Source organism: Coturnix japonica, chromosome 1 (assembly GCF_001577835.2).
Source record: "Coturnix japonica isolate 7356 chromosome 1, Coturnix japonica 2.1, whole genome shotgun sequence".
Classification (NCBI taxonomy): domain Eukaryota; kingdom Metazoa; phylum Chordata; class Aves; order Galliformes; family Phasianidae; genus Coturnix; species Coturnix japonica.
In genome coordinates, this window is record NC_029516.1 from 19,734,144 (window position 1) to 19,746,787 (window position 12,644).

The 12,644-nt window shown below is 38.0% G+C and overlaps 1 protein-coding gene across 14 annotated transcripts in view; it reads right to left on the reverse strand.

The window, feature by feature from the left end:
- Positions 1-12,644, reverse strand: part of CADPS2 (calcium dependent secretion activator 2) — a 279,319-nt gene that overhangs the window by 213,423 nt on the left and 53,252 nt on the right. For all 14 annotated transcript variants that reach the window (XM_032442782.1, XM_015852971.2, XM_015852964.2 and 11 more), the window contains exon 2: positions 5,214-5,327. In XM_032442782.1, coding sequence (XP_032298673.1) covers positions 5,214-5,327 — 114 coding nt within the window. The remainder of the gene's footprint in view (positions 1-5,213; positions 5,328-12,644) is intronic.

Below are 12,644 nucleotides of genomic sequence, written 5' to 3' on the forward strand. Positions count from 1 at the left end.
CCAGCTAACTCTCCTCAGCCCAGGGTGGGCTTGATTATGTAAAGCGAGTTTGAATTCATCATGCCTTATCTCCCCTTCACTTCTCTGAGGAACGTAATTAGACTGCTAACACTGAAGCAATCTGCATTACACGCCAAATTGAGGTGACTGATCCAAAACACTGAAGGCACTGGAGTTTCTTCAATGAAGTGCATGACCTAGATAAACCTCCTTTGTGTCTCTCTCTTGGAGGTGGCCTAAAAACATTTTACTAAAGCTTTTCAAAGAACTGCCCTATGACAGACCTTACAATAACAGCCCCACATCAAGGCTGTGCTGAAGTTTGTCGAAGTTTCAAGAGAAGTGAAAATAAACAAGCAGTACAAATGCTAGTAAGTGCAACTGTAAACATTTGTTGTTGAAAGGCTCCCTCACAAGGCAAAACACCAGATCATCCTAGAGTTAATGTAAGGAAACACACTGTGGAGACTTGGCTTCTGCAAAGGAGACTGTTATAACCATAGTTCTCAAACTGTTCTAATGCTCGGGTATTTGAAAAGGATCTAAAGAAAGCAAAGAGCCCATGTCCCTCAATATAGCTATGGATACTAATTATGACTTTCAAAAAAAAAAAAAAAAAAAAAAAAGAAAGCAGAAATCAGATGAAATCCATTTAGCTTCCATAATTTTATCTTAATGTATTTAAATACATGTTTGAATTACTGATTCCATTATTGTGCTTTGCTAATATCAAAACAGAACATTACAACATTTAATTACTATCTATTTTGTGTATGGTATGTTTTAATTCTAATGAATGCTTTTTAGTCCTTTTGAGGTCATCTTCATCAGGATCATGCCTTTTGTTGTCTTTAAATAAGAACTGTGTACCTAGAATAGATTATATTAAAATCAAGCCATAAAAGCAGCCAAAGCATCACTTAGTCCAGGAAGATACTACCTTGTTGCATTTTCACCACTGAGATACTTTCATCCCTCCCTTCTTTGACATAATTACAAAAATCTTCAGGACATTTTGTTCCATGATTATGGGCTGAAATGGCACCACTACTTCACTTCTGCCTTCAGAGAAATACACATTTTTACTCCAGGCTAACTCAATATCCAAACGTTGTAATAATAAAAAGAATTTTAAAAAGTTCCAGAATAAAATTCATCCTTTTCTAAGGACAAGAGCAGAGAATGATACTTTTGTAATGCTACCACATGCTTCCATTATTGGTCAAACAACCACTCTGCATTAAGGGAAGAAATCTATTTTCATGATTCCCGTAAAAGTCTACATAGTTTTGATCAAAGTAAACTCTTGCAGTAGGCAAGAGTTTAATTTGCCCAGGACTTCAACACCTGTGTTGAAACAGAAATTAAGTTAAATATGATCTCCATATCATAGGCGAATATGTACAGTCAAACTAGGTCTGATTTCAAATTATGAAAAACTCTCAGGGCCAACTGCTACAGATCCTGCATTTAACATTCAGATTTAACCAGCATGCAGTAATTATGAGTTAGAACCACATACTTAAAATGAGGAAGCAAGAAAAACAGGAAAAATACCAGTACATACAACTTTGTGCAGCTGCACAATGCTTGAAGCAGAGTTGATAACCTCATTGTGTGCAATCATTATAATATTGAAAAAGTTCTCATTATTACAAATGCTCATCACAGTGCTCTGCAGCTACATTGTTCATACCTAAGACTGCATATGTTCAAGGCTGAAGAATCAGTCCCATAAGATTAATAGCTATGTATTCGTATTCTAGGCTATATCTTCAGTGGTGAACAAACCTCTTAGGGTTCTACTCAAAAGCATTTTCCAGTATCCACAAAGGAACATACAAGAATATGAAAGAGTGTATATATATATATCTATATATATACATATGTAGATATGTATATGTATGCATATATATGTATGTAGGTATCTATCTATCTATCTATCTATATATAAATATGTATAACAAACAGGGTTGAAATATGCAAAGAAACACTTTATTTCATAAATTCCTCTGTTGGTTTTACAATGAGCAGTATGTTTAATATAATTACTCATAATAAATTACCATGTGATTGAATTTTTCTCTTTATCCAGAAAGCATCACCAACATCCTATGTTCTGCAGATTAGAATCTGGCTTGATGTCTGCAATGGAATTTTCCACATGTGCGCATACACACACACAAACAATCACCACCAACTGTTTAGTTCTGAATGACTACAGAAATACAACTGTAAACATTCATTTATCTCTTCTAAAAAGAAGAGGGGAAGAGGAAATATCTAAATGATAAGTACATGCAAGGAAATCACACATAATTTCAAAGAGATTAGAAAACGTGGTGTGGGGCAAGGGGAGAGTAATTGCACAGAACAGGAAAATAAACATTGTTAGAGGATCGAAGAAAAGCTGATGCAACTTTTCCTGTAAATTGTTTTACTGTTTCAATTCTGCAATAAATGGAAAATAATTCCAAAATACTAATAGAAAGTCTTAAAGCCCATAGAAACGTTTGAAAAGACATAACACTGACCAATGTCAGCCTCCCCCAGGTACTCCTGACACAGGAGTATGACACTTCCAACACAAACTTGACTCTCTAACAACAAAGTGAAATTGGTATTGATAATAAATAAACTTTTTCAGCAACTATTTATAGAAATAAATAGCTCAATCTTTGAGCTACAGTAAGTTCATAAATCCTACAGACTTAGATTCTAAAAGAGGAAAAACTCTGAACAAAAACAGTAATTAAAAACAGTTGTAATGAATTCAAACATTTGGAACTAATAATATAAAAAACTTATGTCATAAACCCAAATCAAACCTTCTCTTTCATATTTAAAGATAAAAAATTGGGTGCAGAAAACTACCTATAGTAATGAGTCTAGCCTGGCTAGTAATAAGTCTCAAACCATGACTATTGCATAAGATTAAAAGGAAATTAATCATTTTCACAGTAAAATAATTACTGTGCAGACCACGTATTTGTTTCCTCTCATGTCAGATAAAATTAAACTGTAACTCAGCAGCTAAAGTGTAAGGAAATTAACGCTAAAGCTGATAAGTAGTATGTCCCCATTCAAGTTACTAAAAAAGTGTCCACAAAGAGGAGATGTCCTGGAGAACATGTGGAAGACATACTGACAAGGAAGCATCAGTTCATAGCATCAGGTGAACTCACAAAGAAGTGGTAGGGCTTAGTATTTTCAATGACTTGATAATGAAGCAAACAAAAAGGGCAGAAGAGACAAAGAAATGATAGTATGTGTTTAGATGCACAAAAGTTGATTAAAGAACACTGAAGAAGAGCAGTAGATCAAATTAGGTCTCCTAGCCAGATGATTATGCCATCACAATGTTCATTAAATCCAATGCAAGTAATCACTTCAAACTTGAAAATGAACTAAAAATTACTTGCAAATGCCATCCTAACCTACAGAACTGGAAACTGTTTCCAGTATCTGGAAAAAAAATGGAAGTGGGTTGCACTCAGTTATGGCTGGCAGATCATTCACGGTGCATTAATAGTGGATCAAGTCCTACTGTCATTGCAGCCTTGACAGTAATGCAAAAATCTTTAAAAGTTTCTGTTTGAAACTGGATATCTAGAATATTTGTACACAGAATAAGAAGTGGTGAGAACTTAAAATGAACTAGAAATTTGGTCTTCTAATTTATAGGGGGATCTTGGATTATTAAGTAAAGCTTTTCACTAAAAAGATATATTTTTTTTTATGAGTCCAAATAATTTCATCAACAGACACAAATTTTAACTGTGCAGCTATTGTTTAAGAACTTAATTTAAAATCATCTTTATTCACTGTCACCTCCTTTCCAAAACACAGGTTACTTCCTCTAACACATCAAACTTCTCATACAGCTTCTTTAAAGAAAGAAAATAAATATTATATCCTTTTCAGTTCTGTGCCATGTTTAGTATCTTGAAATATTCCACTCCTCCACAGCCTATTGCTGGGCAGCAAACTAGCTGAACCTTGCACTGCAGCACATTCCAAACTGCTTTTCCTCCCAGCCTTAACTTCTGCATCAGTTATAGAGAAAAAAGGATTACTTTCTAAAGATTCCTGCACTGTTATTGCACCCCTACATACAACCTCATGAACGCTCATTCTTTTTTGTTTCATCCACAGACTTGTGACCCAGTCATTCCCATCCTTTCACAAGTGCACTTATGATATTTCACTTATTCCAACTGCCACAGTACAGGTCAGTCTATGACTTCTCACATTTCTGTGTGACAGAGAGCTCTTCTCACCCTTTCTACCTCTTCTTTTTTCTGTGCAACATAATTTCACGTATGTAAAGTCAAGCTAGAACACCAGTTATAATTTATATTCTCTGAAGAAAAATGTCATTCAATAGCAAAGAATAGCTGACAATGAACGAGGATGAATGGTATATGAACAAGCTAAGAAATTTGAAAGAGATGTGGTAGAGTGAAACAGGGAAAAAGACTCTTAGACAGAAACAAGTTGAACATGCAGCCCTTGTGATTTGTTGAACAAATCTAAGCTGCATTAGGAACGAATTCACAGTACCCTTTGCTAACAGTAGGACATAAATTCTCTAACCACGTGCTGCTGATTTTGCAAAAAGAACAGCAAAGTGTCTTCTTTGTCTGGAACAGGACCTGAGCCTTGTGCAATTAAGATCACATCTGAAGATCTGCACTGATGCAGGCAGCCACAGAACATCCCCAGGAAGCTACAGCAGAAGGTGAGAGCTGGCCCAGTCATGTGGAAAACTTTGCTGCTTTGGGAAGAGAACAGACAGCTCCTCTCCAAGAAACCGGCACAGTAACTAGAAATCAGAGGACACATTTCTCAAGATGGTAACTTACAAATGAATCTCTGATTAAAAGAGGTAACTTTGACATATGGAGATAAAAGTAGCAGTGCTGAGTTGTGTCAAATGTTGCCACTAAGATTTTTAGCACCAGGAGTTTTTTGTTCTGGCTTTTTTTCTTCCCCTTCTTCAAAATAAGTGGATATTTTCCATTTCAGTTAATCTCCCGCGCTGATGCAGTGGATTTCCACTTACAAAATGACAAAGCTGGAGTAGGAAACTGCTTCTAGAATGTGTGCAAGCTCACAGCTTTCAAAACCTAATATTCCTTTTTGTAAGTCTCCATTAGAACAGATCCTGTGAACTTCTTAAACAACAGAGAAAAACGAAGCACACATCTTACCTCATAGTAACTTCGCACAGCATTACAGAATGCTTCATCTGCTACGATTTGCGTCTCCCCATTGAGAAAGGCCTGGAAACGTTCTTTCAATGTCTGTAGCTGCTGCTTATTGAGCTATGGAAGAAAGAGAAAAGAAGAAGGATTACGAATTGAGTTCAGTCTCAAAATATGACCATACAGCATTACTGCCACTTCCATTTGTTGGAGTGATCCACGCACTATCACCTTCACATTTAATAAGTATGCTCAATGAAGAAAACCGACCAAAGGTGCTCAGCTTGCAGTGCATGGACTTTTGGCCATTGATGCTACACCACCATGAAGCAGGTCAGACAAACAACTTGAGAAGAGCAGCCAAGAGTCTCCCAGACAGACACTGAATTTCTTTCAGTGGATTTCACATCAAAGCTGAGTGAATTTGAAAGCAGATTCTTAATGGAGTACATTACATGCCTAAGCCTCGCAAACAACCTACTTTATTAGAGTTTAATGTTATGTGAAAAATCAAAATCTGAACATTCTCCTGGAAGTCCAACAGGCCTTTTTGCGGCTTAATTCAACTCTTGAAGCATTCAGTACAATATTTCTCTTCTCATCAAATTTGTGTGAAGTGAAAATGTCACACCAAAGGGGACTCCTAGTAACATATGCTAATAAAACCAGGCAACAATTAAAGCTAGTCGTTCTGCTTCCCCAAAACGTAAACATTAACGTAAAGCCTTTGTTTCCATATTTCTGAACTTTAACATTACAAAAACTGAAGCTCAACTGGCAGAAAAGCTTATTAATCTTTCCTGTATTCTGACTTGTTAAAAATAAGCCCATAGCCAGATTATTTTTTTTTTTTTTTCGGAGAGCAGAAAGTTCTATCTGTAGCGGCTAACCTGCAACAAATAGTGTTACCTCAACAGCATCACTGATTCTTATAAAACAACTTTTTGGCAACTGCAATATGTATGGTGGTTTCATGCTTCCAGATATCTAGTCCAGCCACTTTGAAGCCATTTAAGATACAATATTGTTAAGGGATTAACAAAATTACTGCTATCCTCCTAATGCTCATACCTCAGACAACCTCTACATCCTTCATACCAAAGGAGGATTTTCATCTTACATCATGCTCTCCAGGTCATGTGCTTCTACTTGGAAATATTCTCCAAATCAAATGCAAAAGCTGTTTTATTTTCATAGAAGACAATTGTATAGATATCATATAAATGATATGAGGAATCCTCTGAAAAATGGTGAAATGCAGGCAGCAGCAATGCAAAGCCAGAAATGGCGCCTTTGAAAAAAGAATCTGAACATTAAAAATAAATAGCTCTGTTCACCAACTTAGTGTAATGATTAGCAGCACACAACAAGAGCCAGGAAACCTCCACATGAGAAAAGGCCTCCGCTTGAGATAAGCAAACATCAGCAGAGACTGCTGTGGCTTGGAAGAGTTCCTCTTGAGAGCAGCAGGCCAGCACTGACAGCCTGCCAGTACGCACCACTGCTACCAAAAATCAATGCCAGAGAAGCATAGGTTTTGTGTCCACACGTAAACAAAATGGGCACCTACCCACTCATCTGACACATCCATTCCTTGTGTGGAATCTGCACCACAAAGGTTAACAGCTTCAGTGAAAATCAAACTTTATTCCCAGATACGCAGTCCCCTTTTATTCAATTCCCCTTATTCTTCTCTCATCCTCTAAAGACTAGACAAGCCGAGCTATCAGCAAACACAAATCATTAAGGGCATTTGGAGCTCTGTGCTCAAAGGTAAACACAAGCTTGCTGTCACAGGGGAGCTGAGGAGAGCCGACCTGCCTGCAGACGGTGCTCCCCGCAGAGCGTGCAGCTCCTCCGTCCTGCGGAACATCCACAGCTCCGCAGTGAGAGCATGCGGGCTTCCTGCCAAAGCAATTATGGAAATGTGCTTTCATGCTCGCAGACTTCATTCTTTAGGTGATTTGCTTGTCTATTACCCACATATCAAACAAAAACATTATGAATAAGGCAACGAAATATAAATTTAATTCTGGCTTTCTCATTTCTAACCATCATAGTTCAGCAAACTGAAATGCCTTTAAAATATTTATATATGGCTTTCATATTCATTACCTCAGGTAGTGAGTAATTCTATGAGTTGAATGGCATTTGAGAGGTGTTTTTTTTAATGTTTCTTAAATTACTGATGTCTTAGTGTGAAATCTGAATAGTAAGGAATAAAGCTCTTCTGCTAAACTAAAAGTAATATTAATTCCAGTGGAAAGATATGAAAAACTGCATGTTGCTCTATGAAGATTCTGAAGCACATTTTACAGGCCCACAATACTGTCATATGTGGAGATGTCAGGACAAAATAAGTTATCACAGCCCACTGCAGCCCATTGGTCTTCTCTTCTTTACATCTGACTACACAGTTAATTATGCCTTTTTTGTTGCTGGTGGTCATTTTTAATGTATTCATAAGCATAATTCAATCAGCAACCAAACATCTCTAGAAAACATTAACAATGGAAGTAACAGATTGAATGCAGGCAGAAATAGAAGTCTAGTAGAGAATCACAGAATAGCATATAGAGAATAACCACTGTCTGCAGAGGGCATCTCAACCAATGGATACAGCCAAGCAGCACAACCACCCCATGTCTGCGTTATTCTGAAGTCACAGAAACCGTAGAATGGCTTATATTGGAGGAGAACTTAAAGACCACTGAGTTCTAACCTCCCTGCCATGTGCAGATTGCCACCCCCAGCTCAAGCTGCCCAGGGCCCTGTCCAACCTGGCCTTGAATGCTTCCAGGATGGGGCTTCCACAGCTTATCCTGGCAGCCCATGCCAGTGCCTCACCATCCTACTTAGTTGTCTGTTTGGTCAACATCAGATGGGAGATGAGAACATCAAGGACTCCACACACAGGACCCCATCAGAAGTGTTTAAACTTAAGGACAGTAATTCTGGCCTGTATTTTCTCTTATAAGAGCTCACATAAAGACCACATAGCATCCTTCTATTCTACAACTTCTCCTCTGCATCTGCACCCTCTCCTCAGTACAAGATCCACATGTAGCCGACCTTTGCATTCTGCCCCCTCACAAGTACTTCTCTATATCTTACAGTGCCTACATGCCCACATTTTGATACTAATCAAAAGAGCCATGAACAGCAAAATTAAAAAATATATATATTAACATTACCACATCCTCCCAAACTCAAAAATGAATTCAAACAATCATCTGAAGCATGGAGGGAAGCCTCATTAATTCTATCACACTCCATCAACCCGCTTCAGTTTTCTATGCTTTATTTGGATTTTTCTTTCTCAGTGATATGAAATCTGTAGTCATAACTCTGTTTGATACTTCATAAATAGCTCCTGCAGCTTCATGGGAGAATGTATAACTAAATTCCAGCGTCTCAGAATATCAGGTTTGATTGCATTCTGTAGAGTGACTGGAGATAAATAAAGTCAACTTTAAGGGAAAAAAAAAAAAAAAAAAAAAAAAAAAAAAAAAAAAAAGTCTTCCCATAACAATAACGTACACTGTTAAAACAAGGAGACACAACCCAAAATTTGCTTTTCCTTTATTGCAGACACACAACAGAAAAAAATATGTGTATTTCCCTCCATCCAATTTGCTTTTTGCAAAAGCTTACATTTACTTTCTTACTTCACACATCTGATAAATACAGGAAAACATCAAAGGAAATGTATGTGAAAGATAGAACAAACTTCTCAGGACTATTTAATTAAGAGTCTTTTTTGTTCAAGTTGTAGGAATAGTTTCACTTATTGCGATGTACAGAGTAACACAAATGTATCAGAACGGTCTCATGCAATTAAATATTAGAAAATTCTCACCTTGCATTTAACACCTCAATGATGTTTTATATATCCCCTGCATACTCCTCTTACAGCATTATCTTAAAGATTTGTTTCAGGTGTTTTATTACTTCTAATGTGAAACTGGAGTATGAAAACCTAGAGGTATTCTGTCTCATCTCCCCTTCTGCTTTTAACAAAATTCAATAAAATGGAACTACAAATGTGGAGTTTAATTCTAGTTTTTGTAAAATGTTGCATTTTAAACATCGAGCAGTTTGGGGAATTGTTCCATTGCAACACATTTTAATTCATTAAATAATAAACACCAGTTTTTTAAAGGAACACTCAAGCTGATATGGATTTGTACCAGTAAAACTGTAAAGCAGTAAAGAAACAAAAATAAACACAAAGAAAAAAAAAAAAGAAAAAAAAAGGAAAGTTCTAGCTTCAAAGGAGCTGATGCTAAACTTAGGCATCTTCTATCATTTCTCACTGGTAAGTGCAGACTGAAGCTATATTCAGCCTTGAACGTTTGCCAGCCAACAACAGCCAGCAAAAACCTAAGTGACTAGATAAGCATCACTCAAGAAATTTTATCTTTCAAAACTAAGGGCATCAGCAACCTCCCTGCTTCATGCCCCAGCTGCTGCCTCTTGGCCACAGCCAGCAGCTGGACCCCGTTTCCCCGCAAATGCAGTAATCCCAGAGCTGGCACGGGAAGAACAACACTCTGAGCCATTGCCACCTTGTGGCAGTTCTGGAAATACCTGCTCACTACAGGTCCTCATATCCACAATCACGATTTGCCTGAACATCAATAAGCCTTAACGCAAACAAGAGTACTGCTGCTTCTCTACTCCCAGCCTACAGTGTTAAATTACCCTCTCAGACAATACGGATATTTTAGAAGAATAGCCGAAGGTGACGGACTGGCAATATAGACAGAAGCTAGATAACATTACAGGCTACAGGACAACAAGTGCCAGGAGGACACAACCAAGATCACTCCCTGAATTCTCAGCTGCAACACATAGGGTTCTGTGGCACTAAATATGACTGACAGCCCTGAACTCCTCCTAACAAACAAACAAATAAATACTGAATGCAGAGAAACAAGCCAAAACAAAAACACAAAGCAAACAAATGAACAACCCCTCTGTTATCTGAAACTGTTGTCCAATGTCTTCCACAGCAGCAGGTGGTCAAGTGGCTTTGGACATTACCCAGATTATTATGTATATTAGACCAGAGGAAGAGTGGTAAATGAGCCTGTTCCCTCTCTTGATTTCAGGACAGGTGATTAAAAATTTGTATTCTCCTGGAAAAAAAAAAAAAAAAAAAAAAAAAAAGGAATTAATACCGAGAAAACTCTTTTTTCATCCAACTTCTCACTTTCCAGATATAACTTCTAGTCTTTGTCAAAAAGAAAATTAGAAGGAAAAAAAAAAAGCCACAAAAGAAAGCAGTAGAAACTGTGCCAGTGGTTTGCTTTCTAATCCCATTTACCTGAGTTTCGCTGTACACCCTGCCTTGAACATCGGCTGTTGAAATGATAATCTAAACACCAGGCCCTTGTCATCCCACGTTATCAAGTCCTCCAACCACAGCAGGATCTCAGACCCAGGGTCTCTGTTACAGAATCTCACCTATAGGGTCTCCCAGCTCAGCTGTGCAAGGTGCTGATCAACCCACCACAGTGAGTGGCTTCTTTCCATGGGGGCCGTATAAACAACAACATATCACCTAACACAATTCACTGCTGTCAAGCTCTCAAGCCAACCAAGACTCCATCCCAGACCAAACTTGCTGGTGGGAAGGGCTTTATTTCAAGGGTTAGCTTCAGGAAAGACACACATACTGCCCCTTTGAGAGACACGGGCAGGGCACAGAACCTGAGTCTGAACCTACAGTTATGCTCTCCTTCCAGAGCAACAAAATGCCTGTGCCACACTCCTGGCTGCTAGTGAGCTCAATCTTACATTCACGATGAGAATAAGCCTGCAAGGCAAATAGCCAGTTATCAACAGTGATTCTCACTCCATTTCCCCTCCTCTTATCCTTGCCTCCCTTTCCAGTGGCTGTCTGCACAAACAAGAACATTACCTGTCTTTTAGAGCACAAGTGGAGAGTGATCATTTTTAGAGAATTACTCAAGAGATGTTCTTGTGAGGAGACTAAATAAACAGTATTAGAGAACCTTAGTGCTAAAACACGAAGATAGCTGTAGTGACTGCTGAACTATGCAGGTCCTCATGGTGTACAGCAATGGCCCTATGCAGTATATGAGTGGTGCACAATATATGTTCTCCTTTACTATTCATTGCTTGCACGGCTTTCATTTTCTAAACAGTGGATAAATATTCTGCTGTAACTTAGCAACCTTTGTTTTTGTTTTTGTTTTTTTGGTTTGGTTTGGTTGGTTGGTTGTTGTTTTGTTGTTTTTTTTTAATATATATATATATATATATATATATACCATTTTCTTAAAGCTGAATCTATTCCAAGGAAAACACTGTCTTTAGAAGTCTGCTTGCTGTCACTCAGATCAGACTACCATGTGTACACACCCCCTGTGCAACAATTCCATGCCTCAGAATCAAATACTAGATTTACAAAACCAGCTAATAACGTTTACCAAACAAATATTCTTCGCAATCAAGCAAGTGCAACATGTCATTTATCTCTTGCTGGTCAGTTATCCATTTAAAATCCAGAAACATTACCAATAACGTATTGGTCAGTTAACTCCACTTCTAGGACACTTCTTTCTAAAACATAGATTGTAGAATCTTTAAGAGTTGGAAGGGACCTTTAAAGGCCACCTAGTCCAGCTCCTCTGCAATGGACAGGGACATGCACAGCTAGATCAGGCTGCCCGGGGCTTGAACCGACCTTCCCTTGAAAGTCTCCCTGTGGATGGGGCATCAACCACGTCTCTGGGCAATGCCTTCCAGTGCCTCACTGCCATCACTTTGAAAGATTTATTCCTTGTATCCAATCTTAATCTACTCTTTTTAAGCTTGAAGCCATTTCCCCTTTTTCTGTCACCACAGACCCTGCTAAAGAGTCTGTCCCCTTCTTTCCTATATAGCTCCTCTTTAGATAGATACTGAAAGGCTGCGATCAGGTCACCTCAGAGACTTCTGTAAATTCCTTACCAGTCTCAGATAAGTATAATGAAATCTGAAACTTCAATTTTTTTCATCATCTAGAGATGAATATTCAAGATTATTAGACAAGATTGTAAAATATTTCATGAGCAACAGAAGTTTGGGGGCATTGATTTTTATTTTTATTTTTAATAAAATATTTTCAACCTCCTGAAGCCACATTAGGAAAGAAAGCTAAATATTTGTCTTAATTGCAGCAAATATCACACCCCAATAAAAGGTACGTCCTCTGAGATGAGGTTGCCAGTGCAGCTGCAGTCATCTTCTCACCTACTCCTACTACCTAAGATTTGCTTCAGAATTTAGCAGACAGTCATCACCTAGAATCATATCATTGCACTTGTTTCCTCTGTGCAGCAGACTTCACTGACCTCCTGGAAGCCTAGAGTAGCTGTGCAAACAAGGCACAGTATCTGTGTTGCCCTCCTGCCAACAGTTTGGGGC